Source organism: Pseudorca crassidens, chromosome 16 (assembly GCF_039906515.1).
Source record: "Pseudorca crassidens isolate mPseCra1 chromosome 16, mPseCra1.hap1, whole genome shotgun sequence".
Classification (NCBI taxonomy): Eukaryota; Metazoa; Chordata; class Mammalia; order Artiodactyla; family Delphinidae; genus Pseudorca; species Pseudorca crassidens.
In genome coordinates, this window is record NC_090311.1 from 45,815,174 (window position 1) to 45,831,303 (window position 16,130).

General features: G+C 35.4%; 1 protein-coding gene across 4 annotated transcripts in view; it reads left to right on the forward strand.

Annotated features, from left to right (window-relative positions):
• The window catches only part of PARG (poly(ADP-ribose) glycohydrolase), a 113,563-nt gene that overhangs the window by 37,860 nt on the left and 59,573 nt on the right, over positions 1-16,130 (forward strand). For all 4 annotated transcript variants that reach the window (XM_067710227.1, XM_067710225.1, XM_067710226.1 and 1 more), the window contains one exon: positions 12,482-12,574. In XM_067710227.1, the coding sequence (XP_067566328.1) occupies positions 12,482-12,574 (93 nt within the window). The remainder of the gene's footprint in view (positions 1-12,481; positions 12,575-16,130) is intronic.

Here is a 16,130-nt window from a genome sequence, read left to right on the forward strand (position 1 = left end):
CCACAGGGCTCTTTCTCACTTCATCGTTACTTCCTCTTCCCTTTACTGGCTAATAAGAGTTTGGCTATGGGATTGGAGGTTAAGAATCTCTTTGATTCTAGAGACACTGCTTTGGGAAAGATCCCAATGTTCTCCTTACTTGCTGCAAGTAATAAATCCTTCATTCCCCTGGGTGGGGGAAGAAAAGAATAAAAGGAGATTCTAATGCTTGGCACTCTTTTACTCCTGCTGGCACCCATTGATGGGGAGAAAAAGGAAGTGTATAGCAACCTGGTTTATCCCATATTAAACAGCTGTTAATTTAATGACAAATACAGATTATTTCTAGTGTAAGTTACAGGGCACATACTTCAAAGGATCTTTTATATTATCCTTAAAACAGATCATTTCAAGTGCTTCTAGTGAGTTGTGATCTTCATCAGTGCTTCTCAGGTTTGAGTCATAGCATTTTGAAAATTACTTAGGAAGCTCTTAATAGCTGTTTGAAGAGAAAACCAAACCAAGGGACAATAGAGAGACAGGGTGGCTTCTCAGCACATCACCTTGCCTCACCACCATATTCATTTTGTACCTCTTTTGTTGCCATAATATAAAATTTTTGGAAGTCTTATTTAAGTCCAGAAATTAGTTCACTAATTTGTGAAATGTGCCTTCTTAAATATGAAAATATTAGACTGGCTATTTCCTGAAAACCAATTGGACTTTATTAAAATTTGGAGAACATTTTTATTAAAGCAATAATTGTCATGGGTGATACACATGAGAGATCACCCTGTGGTTGGCTTGTCAGACTTGCATGAGCTTTCAGAAATTAAGGGGAATGAGTGAGTTTGTTTTCTTGTAAGCTGTCACATTCTTCTCTTCAAAGTGTCAGCCTGAATTGTGCACAAGTAAATGTTAGAAACATTCACCTTCTCTAGTTGATTTTTTTATCCTTACATAACTTAGTGCTATAATTATTTTTTTCCTCTAATGTTTAATTTTTGTAGTCTAAAAACATGCCTGAAGAAGAGGTGGATCTGAAAGATCTTAATAATTCTGACTTATGTTCTTTCTTTTTAATCTTTGTAATATGAACCTGTCTCTCGAACTTGGGAAGCTCTGGAGGTAGTTCCAGTAAGTTTTTTAGGTGTTTTATAGAAAACTCAGTTCATATGCAGTTTAATTTACTAAAAAAAAAATAAAAAATAAAAAAAATAAAAAACCTCTCGAGGGAGATTCTGATAGGCAGTAGAGAGAAGGAAGAGGGAGAGCTTGGTAAAATTACCTAGCTGTGGTAGAAAGTGTCAGTTAATTTAACAAATATTTTTATTGAGAACATTACATAAGAGTATGTTCTAGCATAGTGAATCAATGTCAATCTTGTATGCAAGGAACTTCTAGTAAACTCTAGAATGCATGTCCATAAATAACTACAACATAAAGCAGGAAGTCTTAAGTGTCTTGTGAAAAAACAGACAATTAAATTATAAGAGGAAGAGTTACCTTCTAGTTGGTGCGTCCATTTAGATAGACTTTGAAGCAGTGTATTGTTTGAGTAAGACATTAAAAGGTTAGGTAAGTTTTAGAGTAGGAAAGATATTCCAGGCGTAGCACAGATTGTATTTGTGGAAGCACAGGTAGGAGCTAGAGAAGAGTAAATTGCTGAAATGTCTAGTATGTAAAATGCACAGAAGGTTGTTTGAGAGACAGAGAGAGCCCTAAGTAAGACTAGATAAGCATCTAGGGCCAGATAGCTTGATTATTAATTGAAGGATTTGTACTGTACTGAAAAGGCAAGGAAAAGCCATTGAAAGCTTTCAAGTGGAACAGGGACACACCAGGGTGTACTTGGGCTAAAACTGAAGGTGGGCTAGCGGCAGGGCAACAGTTAGATTACTGTAGTAATCTTGGTGAGACTGGATGAGGGGCTGAGTCAGGGTAGTTTAGTAGTGATTAAGAGGAGGTAATGAATATGTGACGCCGCTGGATCAGTCAGTAGGACTGGCAGTTAATTGATATGGGGGGTCTTGAAAGAAAGAGGAGGCTCCAGAAAGGGCATAAATTACTGGCCCAGTAGATAATAATACTTTGCATTTATATATGGGGCTTTAGAATTCATAAAACACGGTTATAGCTGAGCATTCATAACTCTGTAAGGTAAACAGAGTTCGAATTATCCTTATCATTCCATTCCAGTTTCTTGGCCAAGTGCTCCATTCTCTAAAATACCCTTCCTTGTGAACCTGGGAAGAAAAGTCCTGGCCTCTAGTCCCGATGTATGCCATTAAGTTTGAATGTGGGAAATTGGCTTTACATTCTTTGAGCTTCAGTTTCTCCAGATGTCGTTCTGCTTTCTGTTTTGCAGGGATGCTTGCAGGATAAAATGTAATTTTAAAATTTTCATCAACTCTATTCAGCAAATAATAACGAGTACTAAATATTATGCTTGGTACTGGAATACAAGATGTATGAAATACAATCCTTGCTTTTGCAGTGTCACAGATTAGAGAAGGAGAGGAGAAGAACATGTAAATAAATAATTATAATAAACCATAATAAGTGCTGTACTACAGGTATGTGCATGTGACTGTAGAGTCACATGAGGAAGAAGGAATTAGGAAAGTCAAGGGAGGCTTCTTCACAAGGAGATGTGAACTTAGTCTTGACACATAATTAGTGGTTTAACTGTAGTAAAAGGTTAAACAAGGCAGAGGGTACAATATGCATCATCACCATAATAGTAGCCACTATTTGTTGAAAGCTTCTGAAAGCCAAGGAATTCCAAGGATTGCCCATAGGCACCGGAAGCTTGGGAGAGGCAAGGAAGGATTCTTTCTGAGAGCCTTCAGAGGGAACATGACCCTGTTAGCACCTTGATTTCAGAATTCTGGCCTCCAGAACTGTGAGAGAATGAATCTTTGTTTTTCTAAGCCACCCAGTTTGTGATAGTTACAGCAGCCCAAGGAAACTAATATAGTGTGGTCCTGGCATAAGAATCAAATTGATACTGGAAAACCCATAAAACCCAGAAATAGACCCATACTTATACAATCGTTTGATTTTCAACAAAGGTGCCAAAGCAATCGATGGGGGAAAGAAACATCTTTCAACAAATGGTGCTGGGAAAATTGGGTTTCTTTATGGGGGAAAAAAATGAACTTCAACTCTTTGTATACAGCATACATAGAAAATAACTAAATGCAAAAACTAAAACCATAAAGATTCTAGAAGAAAGCATCTTTGTGACTTAGGGATAGACAAAGATTTCTTAGGACACAGAAAGCATTAAGCATAAAAGAAAAAAATTAAATACTTATCAAAAGACATTAAGAAAATGAATAGACAAGCTAAAGGCAAGGAGAAAATATTTGCAAAGCATATATATTTATCTGACAAAGGATTTATGTTTAGAATATATAAAGAACTCAATTTAAAAATAAGGCAAACCGGGCTTCCCTGGTGGCACAGTGGTTGAGAGTCCTGACGATGCAGGGGGCGCGGGTTCGTGCCCCGGCCCGGGAGGATCCCACGTGCCGCGGAGCGCCTGGGCCCGTGAGCCATGGCCACTGGACCTGAGCGTCCGGAGCCTGTGCTCTGCAATGGGAGAGGCCACAACAGTGAGAGGCCCGTGTACCAAAAAAAAAAAAAAAGGACAAACCACCCCATTAAAAAAAATTAAAAGAGTTTAAAGGACCGGTCACAAAGAAAGATATACAAATGACCAATTAGCACATTAAAATATGCTCAGTGTCATTTGTCATTGGGGAAATGCCAGTTAAAACTAGAATGAAGTATTAGTGCACAGGCACTAGAAGGGCTAAAATGAATAGATGTAGCTAGAGATGTGGAGCAACTGGAACTCTCATACTTTGTTGTTGGGTTTGTAAAATGGTACTACCACGTTGGAAAAAGGTCTCGCAGTTCTTTAGAAAACTAAACATATACCTGCTCTATGACCTATGCATTTCATTTCCTTTCTAAACCTACCCAAGAGAAATTAATATACGTATACACAAAAAATCCTGTGTTTATAGAAGAATGTCTATAGCAGCTTTACTTATAATAGCCAAATCCTGGAAATAGTGCAGTTGTCTATGAACAAGAGAATGAATAAACAAATTGTGGTATAATTATACAATAGAATAAAATAATAGAAGGGAACAAAATCACTGATACACACAACATAGATGCATCTCAAAAGCACAGTGCTGAGGGGAAAAAAAAGCCTTACATAATATAGTACATGTCACATGTTTCCAATATATGAAGTTTTACAAGAGACAAAACTAATCTATGGTAGAAGAAAATTTAGAACAGTGGTAGTCTCTCAGATGTGGGAAAGTTGCCTGGGAAGGGGCATGAGGGAACCTTCTAGGGTGATAGTATAATAATATCCTGTGTCTTGATAGGGATTTAGTTTATGTAGGTGTATGCATTTGTAAAATGTCATTGAATGGTACACTTAGGGTTAGTTCATTTCATTGAATGTAAATTTTACCTCAAAATGAAAAAACTTCTAAACAAATGTCAAATTATATTTATATGGAGGCTGAAGTGGTCAGGGTGAAATGTACTGATGCCCCCAACTTACTTCAAAATGCATTTAAAAAATGGATTGATGGATGGATAGATATGCGACAAAAATAAATAGAGTAAAATGTTAACTGTAGAAAATGAGTTTATGGGTGTTCAGTGTATAGTTATTTTAGCTTTGCTGTATTTTTGAAATTTTTCATAATGCTGGGAAAGTTAATTGCCATCAGTAAGGAATGGTTAAAATTGTATATCCATACTGTGGAAAATACTGTATAGCATTTATTCTATTACGGGGAAAGACTTCTAAGGCTTTCTCTTAAGGCAAAAAACAAGTTGCAAAAAATATAGTATACCATTTAGTTTAAAAATTAATGTAACAGAAAGCTAAATTTCTGTATGCACATATGTAGAAATGCTTAGAAGTAGTTTGGGAAGGAGACAAGCATCTGTTTGTCTGAGAAGTAGTTTGGAATTGGGGATTTGTGGTTAAGAAGAGCTTTGACTTCATCTGAATGGTTTGACATTTTTAAGGCAAGAATGTATCCACGTATTACTTAAAAATTAATAGAAAAGAAGGATTAAGGCTCATCACAGAGGAGTTTGTATACACGGGGATAAAAAGTTCAACATTATTAGTAATTAAATAAACATAAATTAAAATAATAGTGGTGTCAATTTAGTCTATCAGATTGTGAATAAAACAAGAATACGAGAATTCACAGTATTAGTAAGGTATGGAGTTGAGTACTTTCATATACAGCACCAGAATATAAATTGATAGAACCTTTCTGGAAGGTGATTAGACAGCATATATTAAAAACCTTTAAAAAAAAAAAAGCCTATGCTTTTTGATATAGCATTTTCACTTATAGAGATATTCAAATAGTTGCAGAAAGATGTATGTACAAGGATATTCATTGCAATGGTAATTTCAAGAGTGGAAAATTGGCAACAACCTGTAAATCTATCATAACAGAATTAGATAGGGAAATAAGGTATGGTGTGTCCAAATTGTTAATAATACTCAGCTACTGAAAATGGTGATATAGGATTATATTTATTTACACGGGAAAATGTCCACTATGTAAATGAAAACAAAATACAGACTGGAAGGATATATGCCAAAATGTTAGCAGTATATATATTGATAGTGGGTTTGTGGGTGGTATTTATTTTCTTTTTGTTTATGTTAATTTGCTACAGTGAAAATACATGACTTTTTAAAAAAACATTTTGTTGCTAGTGATGTTTATGAAGACTACACAGCAAAGTGGAAAATTCTTTTGTCTAATGAAAAAATTATACAGAATTGTTAGAGTAACGTGATTTTAAGTAATTTTTTTCTGTGTGAGAAGGAAAACAAATACCTAAGTGTAACAAACACCTAAATGGTTGTATTAACTTTAGGATCATAGGACTATGAGGTTTTTCACCATGTCTATTTAGATATTGGGATGATACATGTTTTATGTTAAAAAATTATTTCATAAAATTTATTGTTCTAGACCTTTTGTATAAACTTTTTTGAAATTTTTTATTAAAAAAGAGTATTAGTGACTTTAAAAATTTTTACTAGGATCTACCTAGGTTTACATCAATAGATAACATGGAGTGACTTGAGGTGTTTATTATATTTGTTGATTTGTGACTGATTAAAAAGCTGTTTCCTATGAACTCTTTGAAGAAGTAGATCTATGGAAATATTCTCCTTCACTAAAATATCACTAGTTTTCTGATTTTACCGGCTACAGATTTCACTTCCCCATTCAGAGTTCAGTAGTATTATTTATTTAGTACTGTCTGTGTGCCAGGCACTGTACTTAGTCACGCATGAATATGCCTTTAGTATTAGAGCACAGTTCACAGATTTAGTTTTAGTTGATCAAGCATTCTAAGAAAGAAGAAATAAGTACAAATCTCTTTTCTATATGTAAGCTTCTAGATATTTAAATCATTCATCATGTTTTGACATTTGACAAATTAAGTTGCTCTATTTTAGTAGTTTGTTAATGCTTCCATCTGCTAAGGAAGAATGATAACTTCTCCATGACCACTGTGATGAAATTGCAATAATTACTGTCCTTCAAGGTGAAGGCTGATATATTGAGGGGATCACAGAAAGAGCATAGGACTTTCTGCTTTGAGATTCATGAGGTCAGTGATCATGTCTGTTATTGTTTACAGTTCTGTTGTCAGTCCTGGCACAGTGTCTGGCATATAATAGATACTTAAATTTACTGGTTAGTTGAATGGATGAACAACTCTATAGTCTAAAGAGAGGAAATGGGTAAAATAGCATTATAATTTTGAAAATCTTTGTATCAGTTCTGAGTGAAACACATACATAATCAACTTTTGGGATGAGAATAAAAGGATGGCATGTACACACATGCACACACACAAAGACTTGCCATATATAATTATGCAGACCCTCCAATAGAGGGCAGGGAGAATTTAATCATCATATAAATGCTTAATTTCCTTATAATCATCATCATCGTTATAAATAATATAATATATGATATATTATAAATAAATATTTATTATTTAAGGCTCTTCTTCCCTTGAAGTTAAGCAGTGATTTACATTTTAAAAACTTTTTAATACTAATGTCTTGGTTTGCATTGTATAGATTAATAAATTGTGCAGATTAATAAATAGTAAATAATAATTTGTAAAAGGTAAGATTTGCTTAAAGATGCTAATAATATATGAGAGGGCATAAGATTATACTAGTTTTTTAAATTATGCATTCCATCTCAAATGGTAGTTGGGTTGGTTATGTTCTCAAATGACATTTTTTATCTTCCCTTTTGTGTTTTCAAAGCAACATTAGACATAGGTCAAGTGTTGACAGAAGTCCAGTGCAATAATGCTTCATCAGATAAATAAGTGATATTTTAAAGCTTGTGATGGTCAGCAAAGCATGGCAGCAGCTATTCGTATGTCAGTTTTAAAAGACAAGGACAGGTACCCAAAGGAGAAGAAGCTGTCAGCCTATTTAGACACTTAAGGTTAAATGTCTTTAGGTTAAAAATGTTTGGAAAGACACTTCTCCTTATCCCTCTACTAAATACAGCTGAAAACCCAGGACACTATAAAAGAATAAGAAGACTCTGAAAGGTGGAGAAAAGACTGACCAGCTAGGGTCTGTGGGGCTGTTGGAAAAATATGGCACCTGGGTGGTATCAGCAGAGGCCTGGTGGGGAGCCTGAACTTTCACCCTCTGCACCCACCCCCCCGCCCCCCAACCCAAAGGTATCAAGATGCCTTTCCCCCTCCCTGCCCTGGGAGTCAACAAGGGCAGTAGAATTTTCACTCCTGACTGGTAGTAATGAGGTGGCTCTCCCTTCCTGTGTCCCAGAAGACCTGCTAAAACAAGATTTAAATAAGATCCAAAGTCTCATAACATAAAATCCAGGTTTCAATAAAAAATCGCTCCACGAAGAACCAGGAAAATCTCAACTGAAATGTGAAGACAATCAACAGATACCAACCCTGAGATAACACAGATGTTAGAATTATCTAACAAGGGCTTTAAAGCAGCCATCATAAAAAGGCTTCAATAAGCAATTACAGCTCCTTGAAACAAATGAAAAATAGACAGTCCCAGCAAAGAAATAGAAGCTATAAAGAAGAACCAAATGGAAATTTTAGAAATGAAAAATACAATACCTGATTTTTTTTTTTAATGCAATGCATGGGCTCAATGGGGAGTGGGGGTGACAGAGGAAAGAATTGGAAAACTTGAAAAAGAACAAAGGAATCCATCTGAACAACAGAAAGAAATAGACTTTTATGTCATTTTTTTTCTGAGGTGACTCAGAAAAGTTAGAATGGTTTAATAATTTTGGTCTAAAAGTGACTATATATTTCCTTTCAGATTTTCTCATAATGTAGAAAATAATAATAGCATAATGGTCTAGTATATATAATTTTGGGGTTTATATTGGCTTGAAAATCTGAATTAAATTCCTAAATTTCCTATACTGGTTGTACTACTGGTCAAACAAGCAAACATTACATTCAAGAAACATTAAAATTTATTAAAAAAAGTGTAGGGACCTATGGAACTATTTAAAAATATTTAACAGTCATGCCTTTTTAGTACTGGAGGGAGAGGAGAAAAGGGGCAGGGATAAAAAAATACTCAACAACAAAAAATAGTGGCTGAAAACTAGAAATAATAGCTGAAAATTTCCCAGATTTGACAGAAAACATCAAGAAGCTGAGCAAACCTCTTACAGGATAAACCCAAAGAAATCCATGCCAAGACATATCATAGTCAAACTTCCTCAAACTAAAGGCAAAGAAAAAAATTTTGAAAGCATCCAGAAAGAAATAACACATTGCCTATAGGGGAAAAACAGTTTGAACGTTGTTGGATTTCTCATCAGAAAATATGAAAGCCAGAAAGAAGTGACATAATATTTTTGAAGGAGTAAGAGAAAAGAACTTTCAACAGAGAAGTGTATATCCATTGAAAATATCCTTCAGGACTGTAGGAGAAACGGTGACATTCTCAGATGAAGGAAAGGAAGAGAATTTGTCATTAATAGATCTATCCTAAAAGAATGTCTGAAGGAATTTCTTGAAACAGAAAGGAAATGATAAAAATGGAATCTTGGAACACCAGGACAGAAGAAAGAACAGTAGAAAGAGTAAAAATATAGTAGACTTTTCTTCTTGAGTATTCTAAATAGTGTTTGACATTTTCTGTTTCACTATTTTCAAACATTATAACACTATCAAATGTTCTCAATGTATGTGGAGAAATATTAAAGAAAATTATAATGGGGGTGGGTAAAGAGCCTTAAAGGTAAAGTTTCTATACTTTACTGCAACATGTGAAATGTTGACACCAGGAAACAGTGATAAGTTATATATAACGAATGCCTAGAGCAGCCAATTTAAAAAAAATCTGTTCAAAGAGATGTGTTCAAATATACTTTAGATAAATAAAAATGGAATTCTAAAATATGTTCAAGTAACCCATAAGAATGAAGGAAAAGAAAACAGGTAAAAGAAAGAGAAAATTAAAATGTTCTAATTTATCAATGATTAAATGTAAATGTCAAAGTTCACCAATTAAAAGCCGATTTACAGGGGCTTCCCTGGTGGCGCAGTGGTTGGGAGTCCGCCTGCCAATGCAGGAGACGCAGGTTCGTGCCCCGGACCGGGAAGATCCCACATGCCGCGGAGCAGCTGGGCCCGTGGCCATGGCCGCTGAGCCTGCGCGTCCGGAGCCTGTGCTCTGCAATGGGAGAGGCCACAACAGTGAGAGGCCCACATACCGCAAAAAAAAAAAAAAAAAAAAAAAAGACGATTTACAGAGTAGATTAAAAAAACCTGACACATTATATGCTGCTTGCAAGAAATTATTTCAGACATAACAGTATAGGCAGGTTGAAAGTAAAAGGCAGCCTTGTTTGTAATAGCCAAAAACTTGAAACAACCAAAATGCCCCTCAGTAGGTAAATGGTTAAACAAACTGTGGTATATTCGTACTATGGAATACTACTCAGCAGTAGGAATTAACTGTTGATACATGCATGAACTTGAATAGATCTCAAGGATGTTACACTGGGTGAAAAAAAGTCTATCTTAAAAGGACACACACCATATGATTCCATTTGTATAACACAACAGAATTACAGAGATGGAAAGCAGATTGGTGCTTTCTAGGGCTTAGGGATGGTTGGAAGGAGGGTGTGACTATAAATTAGTAGCACAGAGGAGACTTTTGTTATAGTGGAACACTTCTGCATCTTGATTTTGGTTACACAAATGTACACGTGATAAAATAGCATAGAACAATACACACATACTGTACCAATATTAATTACCTGGTTTTGATATTGTGTTACAGTTAATCTGAAATGTAACCTTTAAGGGAAACTTGGTGAGGGGTAAACCGGACCTCCATATATTATTTTTGCAGCTTTCTGTGAATCTATAATTACTTCAAAATAAAATGTTTTAAAAAACAAAAAGATAAATTATGAATAAGAAGAATTTGAATATCTTAATACATTAATATGTTTTATGCATTTTCAGGTACAGGAAAGCAAGTATCTTTAATATATACAATAAAATTCTAAAATAGAATGCCTTCTATGTATGATTTTTTTTAATTTAGTTTTTCTTTTTATTAGCATTAAAGAGGCTTATAATGAAGAGGCTTTGAACCTTTTAGCCTTTATTTATTTTTTTAGTGTGTTAACTTCCCATTATAGAAGATTAGGATTTAGCTGTTGTTTACTTAACCCTGTCACCATTAACAGCCTTATTTATGTTTCCCCACTTTTCCACTATAGATATCATATTCATTTCAATTAGATCAGTATTCTGGTTTTTTAGTAGGATGGTAAAAACACTGTTCATATCTGAGATCTGATTCCTTTTCTACTCTTGTACAACTTTTTGTTTTCCCCAGAATTAATAATTGTATTCTTGTTTTTTATATACCTATGATTAATTGGATCCTACACTCTCTGAATTGCAAATATCTTTCTGTTCATTCTGAATATCAATTTTCCCATTTTCCTAATTTAAAGAGGGAGGTGGGCATAGGTTTGGATTTTAGAGCTTTGGTATAAAGAAAATTCTTAGTGTTAGAACTTTTTTTTTTTTTTTTTTTTTTTTGCGGTACGCGGACCTTTCACTGTTGTGGCCTCTCCCATTGCGGAGCACAGGCTCCGAATGCGCAGGCTCAGCGGCCATGGCTCACGGCCCTAGCCGCTCCGCGGCATGTGGGATCTTCCCCGGACCGGGGCACGAACCCGTGTCCCCTGCATCGGCAGGCAGACTCTCAACCACTGCGCCACCAGGGAAGCCTTGTTAGAATTTTCTTGTAAAACCAGAGTGAATGTAAATTATCTTTGCTACTTTTTCTATTTATACACATACTGTGTCCAGCTGTAGACAGACAAATGAATATTCCTTTATTTCAGCTTAGCTCCTGATAGCAAAGGGAATCTATAGATATTTGTAAAGAGTCTGTATCCTCATCAATCCCAAACATTTGTTACATAGAGAAGTGGAGAGAGCTGTGGAATATAGGCCAGAATACTTGGGTTCTAGTTCTGATTTAGTTGCTAATTGACATTTTCCGTCTAGGATAATCAGGTAACCTCCTTGGCTTCAGTTTTCTTTTCTCTTTAATAATGACAGGATCAGACTGGATTATAACTGAGACCTCATCTATCTAGTTCAGATGTGATTTCAGATAGATACATGATTTACTTTAATCCTGACTGTATATATAGAATCCCTAGATTAAGAGTGTTTTCATTTTCAGTATTTTAAAAGAAATACTCTGATGTTTAGAGAGAAGTTGGATTAAATGGCCTAAAGTAATTTCTAAAGCATTGAAGAGATGGGAAATTACAAAAGACAGAAATAGGCCATGAATGTCGTCTTTCTTGTACTTCAAATTATGATATGGGAATCGTGGTTTTAACTTCCTAAAGGTGCCTAGAAAAGGAAATTGTAAGTCCCTGGAACTTCATTGTTTACTACCCAGTAGGTTAGATTTGACACATATAATATGCTCTGAAACGATTAGGGTGGCTTTTATGGTGATTTCTTTAAATTACTGACTGTAGAAGCTTGAGGGCTTCTGAGAGAGTTCTTTGTGGTCTAATAGTTTTTAGTTGATGTAACCGAGGTCAGAAGGTACTGTTTTTCATATGCAAGCATTTATTTAGTTGTGAATGTGATATGATAGATATTTCATATTTGGGATACTCGATTCATTTTCAGAGGGCATTTAGGTGAATTACATACATTTGGAAATGAATTTGTAAGTTCCTTACTGCACCTGTTGGTGTACTTGTGCATGTGTTCAATGATGCTGATAATATGCCTTCTTATGGGATCCTATATAAAGCACATATGTAATTTAATAACAGATATTTGTTCATTGGTTATTATTCACTGATAACATTTTATTGGTTTTCAGGTACTAGAAGAAGCAGAAGCTCAACACTTATACCAGTCCATTTTGCCTGATATGGTGAAAATTGCACTCTGTCTGCCAAATATTTGCACCCAGGTTGGTGGAAATAACTTCTTCCTCAGTAGCTTTCTTGAGACTCACAGTTGAATTTCGTTTAAACTCTAATTGTCAAGGTCAAACAGAGAGATGGGAAACAGTTTTTTGCCAGAGTATGATGATTTTGCTATACTAAGGAAAAGGTTAGAGGCTACAGAGAACACTGCGAGTGGACATTAAAAATGCAGCATTCAATTTCTGAGCTTCAGTTTACAGTGTTGATGTTTGCTTACTCATACTTCTTTTTCTTTTTTTAAAAAATAATCTCTGAATTTCAAAAAAGGATAGTCATTATTTCAAAGCATACTAATGGATTTAGAAAATTTTATCTTCAAAATGGCTTAATACGTACTCCTTCCTCCCCTCTCCCCCAAAGTAGTGTATTGTATAACAAATGAGTTCATGATACATTCTTAACTTTTAAAAATAAAAGAAAGAATCTGGTATTATTTTGTTTTGTGTGGGAGTGTATTATTTATTGCTACATAACAAACTACCTCAAAATTTAGTGGTTTAAAACAGGAAACTTTTATTATCGCAGTTTCTGTTGGGAATTTGGGAGCAGCTTAGCTGACTGGTACTGGCTCGGGATCTCTCTTGTGGTTTCAGTCAGGGTGTTGGGCAGGGCTGCAGTCATCTGAAGGTTTGACTGAAGCTGGAGGAGCTACCTCTCAGCTGGCTCACTCACATGACTGCTGGCAGAAGGCCTTAGTTCCTTGCTGTGGGGCTCTCTGTAGGCTGATTGGGTATCCTCGTGACATGGTTGCTAACTTCCCCAGAAAAAGCCACCCAAAGGAGAGAGGCAGGAAGAGGCAGTGCCTTTTTGACCTCGTTTCTGAAGGCACACACTACCGCTTTCACTATTTTTTCTCTGCATTAGAATTTAGTCAATAAATCTAGCTCATACTCAAGGAGAGGATAATTAGACTCTGCCTCTCAAGGGGGGAGAGTATCAAAGAATTTGTAGATGTAATTATAAGAGGTTGTTGGTTTGTTCTTCATAATTCTTTTCCTGTGTTTCTCACAACAGTAGCTTGAATTCGCCTCTCATTTATTTCTAGGGCCAGCCCCCTGGCTACATGGATGCTAGCCAGGTTTCTGCTAACACTGTTGATCCACAGGGGCCCTAGGGACATTTTGGGCAGAGCAATTTCTGAATGTGTAGGATGGTCCCACACATTGCAGTGTATCATTGGAACAGCACAAAAAACACAAGCATAGTCATTGGGGCAACCAAAAGCCATGTCCGAATGCCTGAGTCCAAATGTTGAGAACCACTGAATGTTTTTCCGTGTGCCATGTTTGTTAGCATTATACTGTGATATTTCCAATTTTAGGTAACTATAATTTCACCTCATTAATTCACTGTGTCTGAAATAAGTTTTTCTATTGGGCAGAGAAAATATATTTTAAAACTCAACTTCTTGTTGTTTATGTTGGAAGTTATTTGCTTGCTTATGTTTCATGTTCATTCTTTTCTCTTTTTCTCCTTGCTTTTTTCCTTATGTAGTAAAATTTCTCACTACCTCTTAGGTTCTGCCCCTTGTGAAGCCTTTCCTACGCCTCCCAGCCAAAGTTTATCACTCCTGTAGCACTCGAATCATACTTATTATTATTAGCACATTATTTTGTAATTTATGTTTTTATATGTCTCCTCCCCTAGATTATATTCTCCCTGAAGGGGGATCATCTTTGTGTCCCCAGGTCTAACATAGTGCTTAATTAAATGCTTTTTAAATTCACTGTAGTTCATAATTAACCGAATATAGCCTTTAGATAGGAATCACTTTCTCCTCTTCTCTTCCCTTCATGCTTTAGAGAGAAGGTTTCCCTATTGTACTTAATGAGATATGTATTCAAAAGCACCCAAGTTTGTAATCTATAACAAGTCAGTGGGTGGAACCAAAATCAGATTTGCAGCTCCCATCTCTTTTTCCTGGCTTAAAACAACTATGTCCTTCCATTAGTGTACTAATGGGAGAACATTTTAATTTTGTCCTCTGTCCTCGACTAAAAGGTAAATCTCTGCTGTGAAAGTTAACATTTCAATTTGTTATCGAAATATATCTTTGGCAAGTTAAATTGCATATGTTGTTATTTAATGATTTATCATATTAATGTTCTCTAGGCCAAATCTAAAAGGTAAATTTTAGATTTATAAAAATTAAATTAAAGGAAACAAATTTTGGACATGAACTTTTTGAAAGATCTTCATTCATGCTTTTTTAAATTACTTAATTTTTTATACAGCAGGTCCTTATTAGTATCTGTTTTATACATATTAGTGTATATATGTTAATCCCAATCTCCCAATTGATCCTACCCTCCCACTCCTTTCCCCCCAGGTGTCCATACGTTTGTTCACTACATCTGTGTCTCTATTTCTGCCTTGCAGACCGGTTCATCTGTGCCATTTTTCTAGATTCCACATATATGCGTTAATATACGATATTTGTTTTCCTCTTTCTGACTTACTCTGTATGACAGTCTCTAGGTCCATCCATATCTCTACAGATGACCCAATTTCGTTCCTTTGTATGGCTAATATTCCACTGTATATATTTACCACATCTTCTTATCCATTCGTCTGTCGACGGGCATTTAGGTTGCTTCCATGACCTGGCTATTGTAAATAGTGCTGCAGTGAACATTGGGGTGCATGTGTCTTTTTGAATTATGGTTTTCTCAGGGTATATGCCCAGTAGTGGGATTGCTGGGCCATATGGTAATTCTATTTTTAGTTTTTTAAGGAACCTCCATACTGTTCTCCATAGTGGCTGTATCAGTTTACATTCCCACCAGCAGTGCAAGAGGGTTCCCTTTTCTCCACATCCTCTCCAGCAGTTGTTGTTTGTGGATCTTCTGATGATGCCCATTCTAACTGGTGTGAGGTGATACCTCATTGTAGTTTTGATTTGCATTTCTCTAATAATTAGTGATGTTGAGCAGCTTTTCATGTGCTTCTTGGCCATCTGTATGTCTTCTTTGGAGAAATGTCTATTTAGGTCTTCTGCCCATTTTTGGATTGGGTTGTTTGTTTTTTTAATATTGAGCTGCATGAGCTGTTTATATATTTTAGAGATTAATCCTTTGTCCATTGATTTGTTTGCACATATTTTCTCCCATTCTGAGACTTGTCTTTTCGTCTTGTTTATAATTTCCTTTGCTGTGCAAAAACTTTTATTTTTCATTTTATTATTATGTTTATTTTTGTTTTTATTTCCATTACTCTACGAGGTGGGTCAAAAAAGATCTTGCTGTGATTTATGTCAAAGAGTGTTCTTCCTATGTTTTCCTCTAAAAGTTTTAGTGTCCAGTCTTACATTTAGGTCTTTAATCCATTTTCAGTTTATTTTTGTGTATGGTGTTAGGGAGTGTTCTAATTTCATTCTTTTACATGTAGCTGTCCAGTTTTCCCAGCATCACTTTTTTTTTCCCCCAATGTAACAGCTCCTTTACATTGCAGTGAAAATTGATTTGTATATTTTTTGCCTCTGAGTCCTTCCTTGTGGGATTTTTTTTTATTATTATTCAAACAGAAGGTCACAAAAATTGT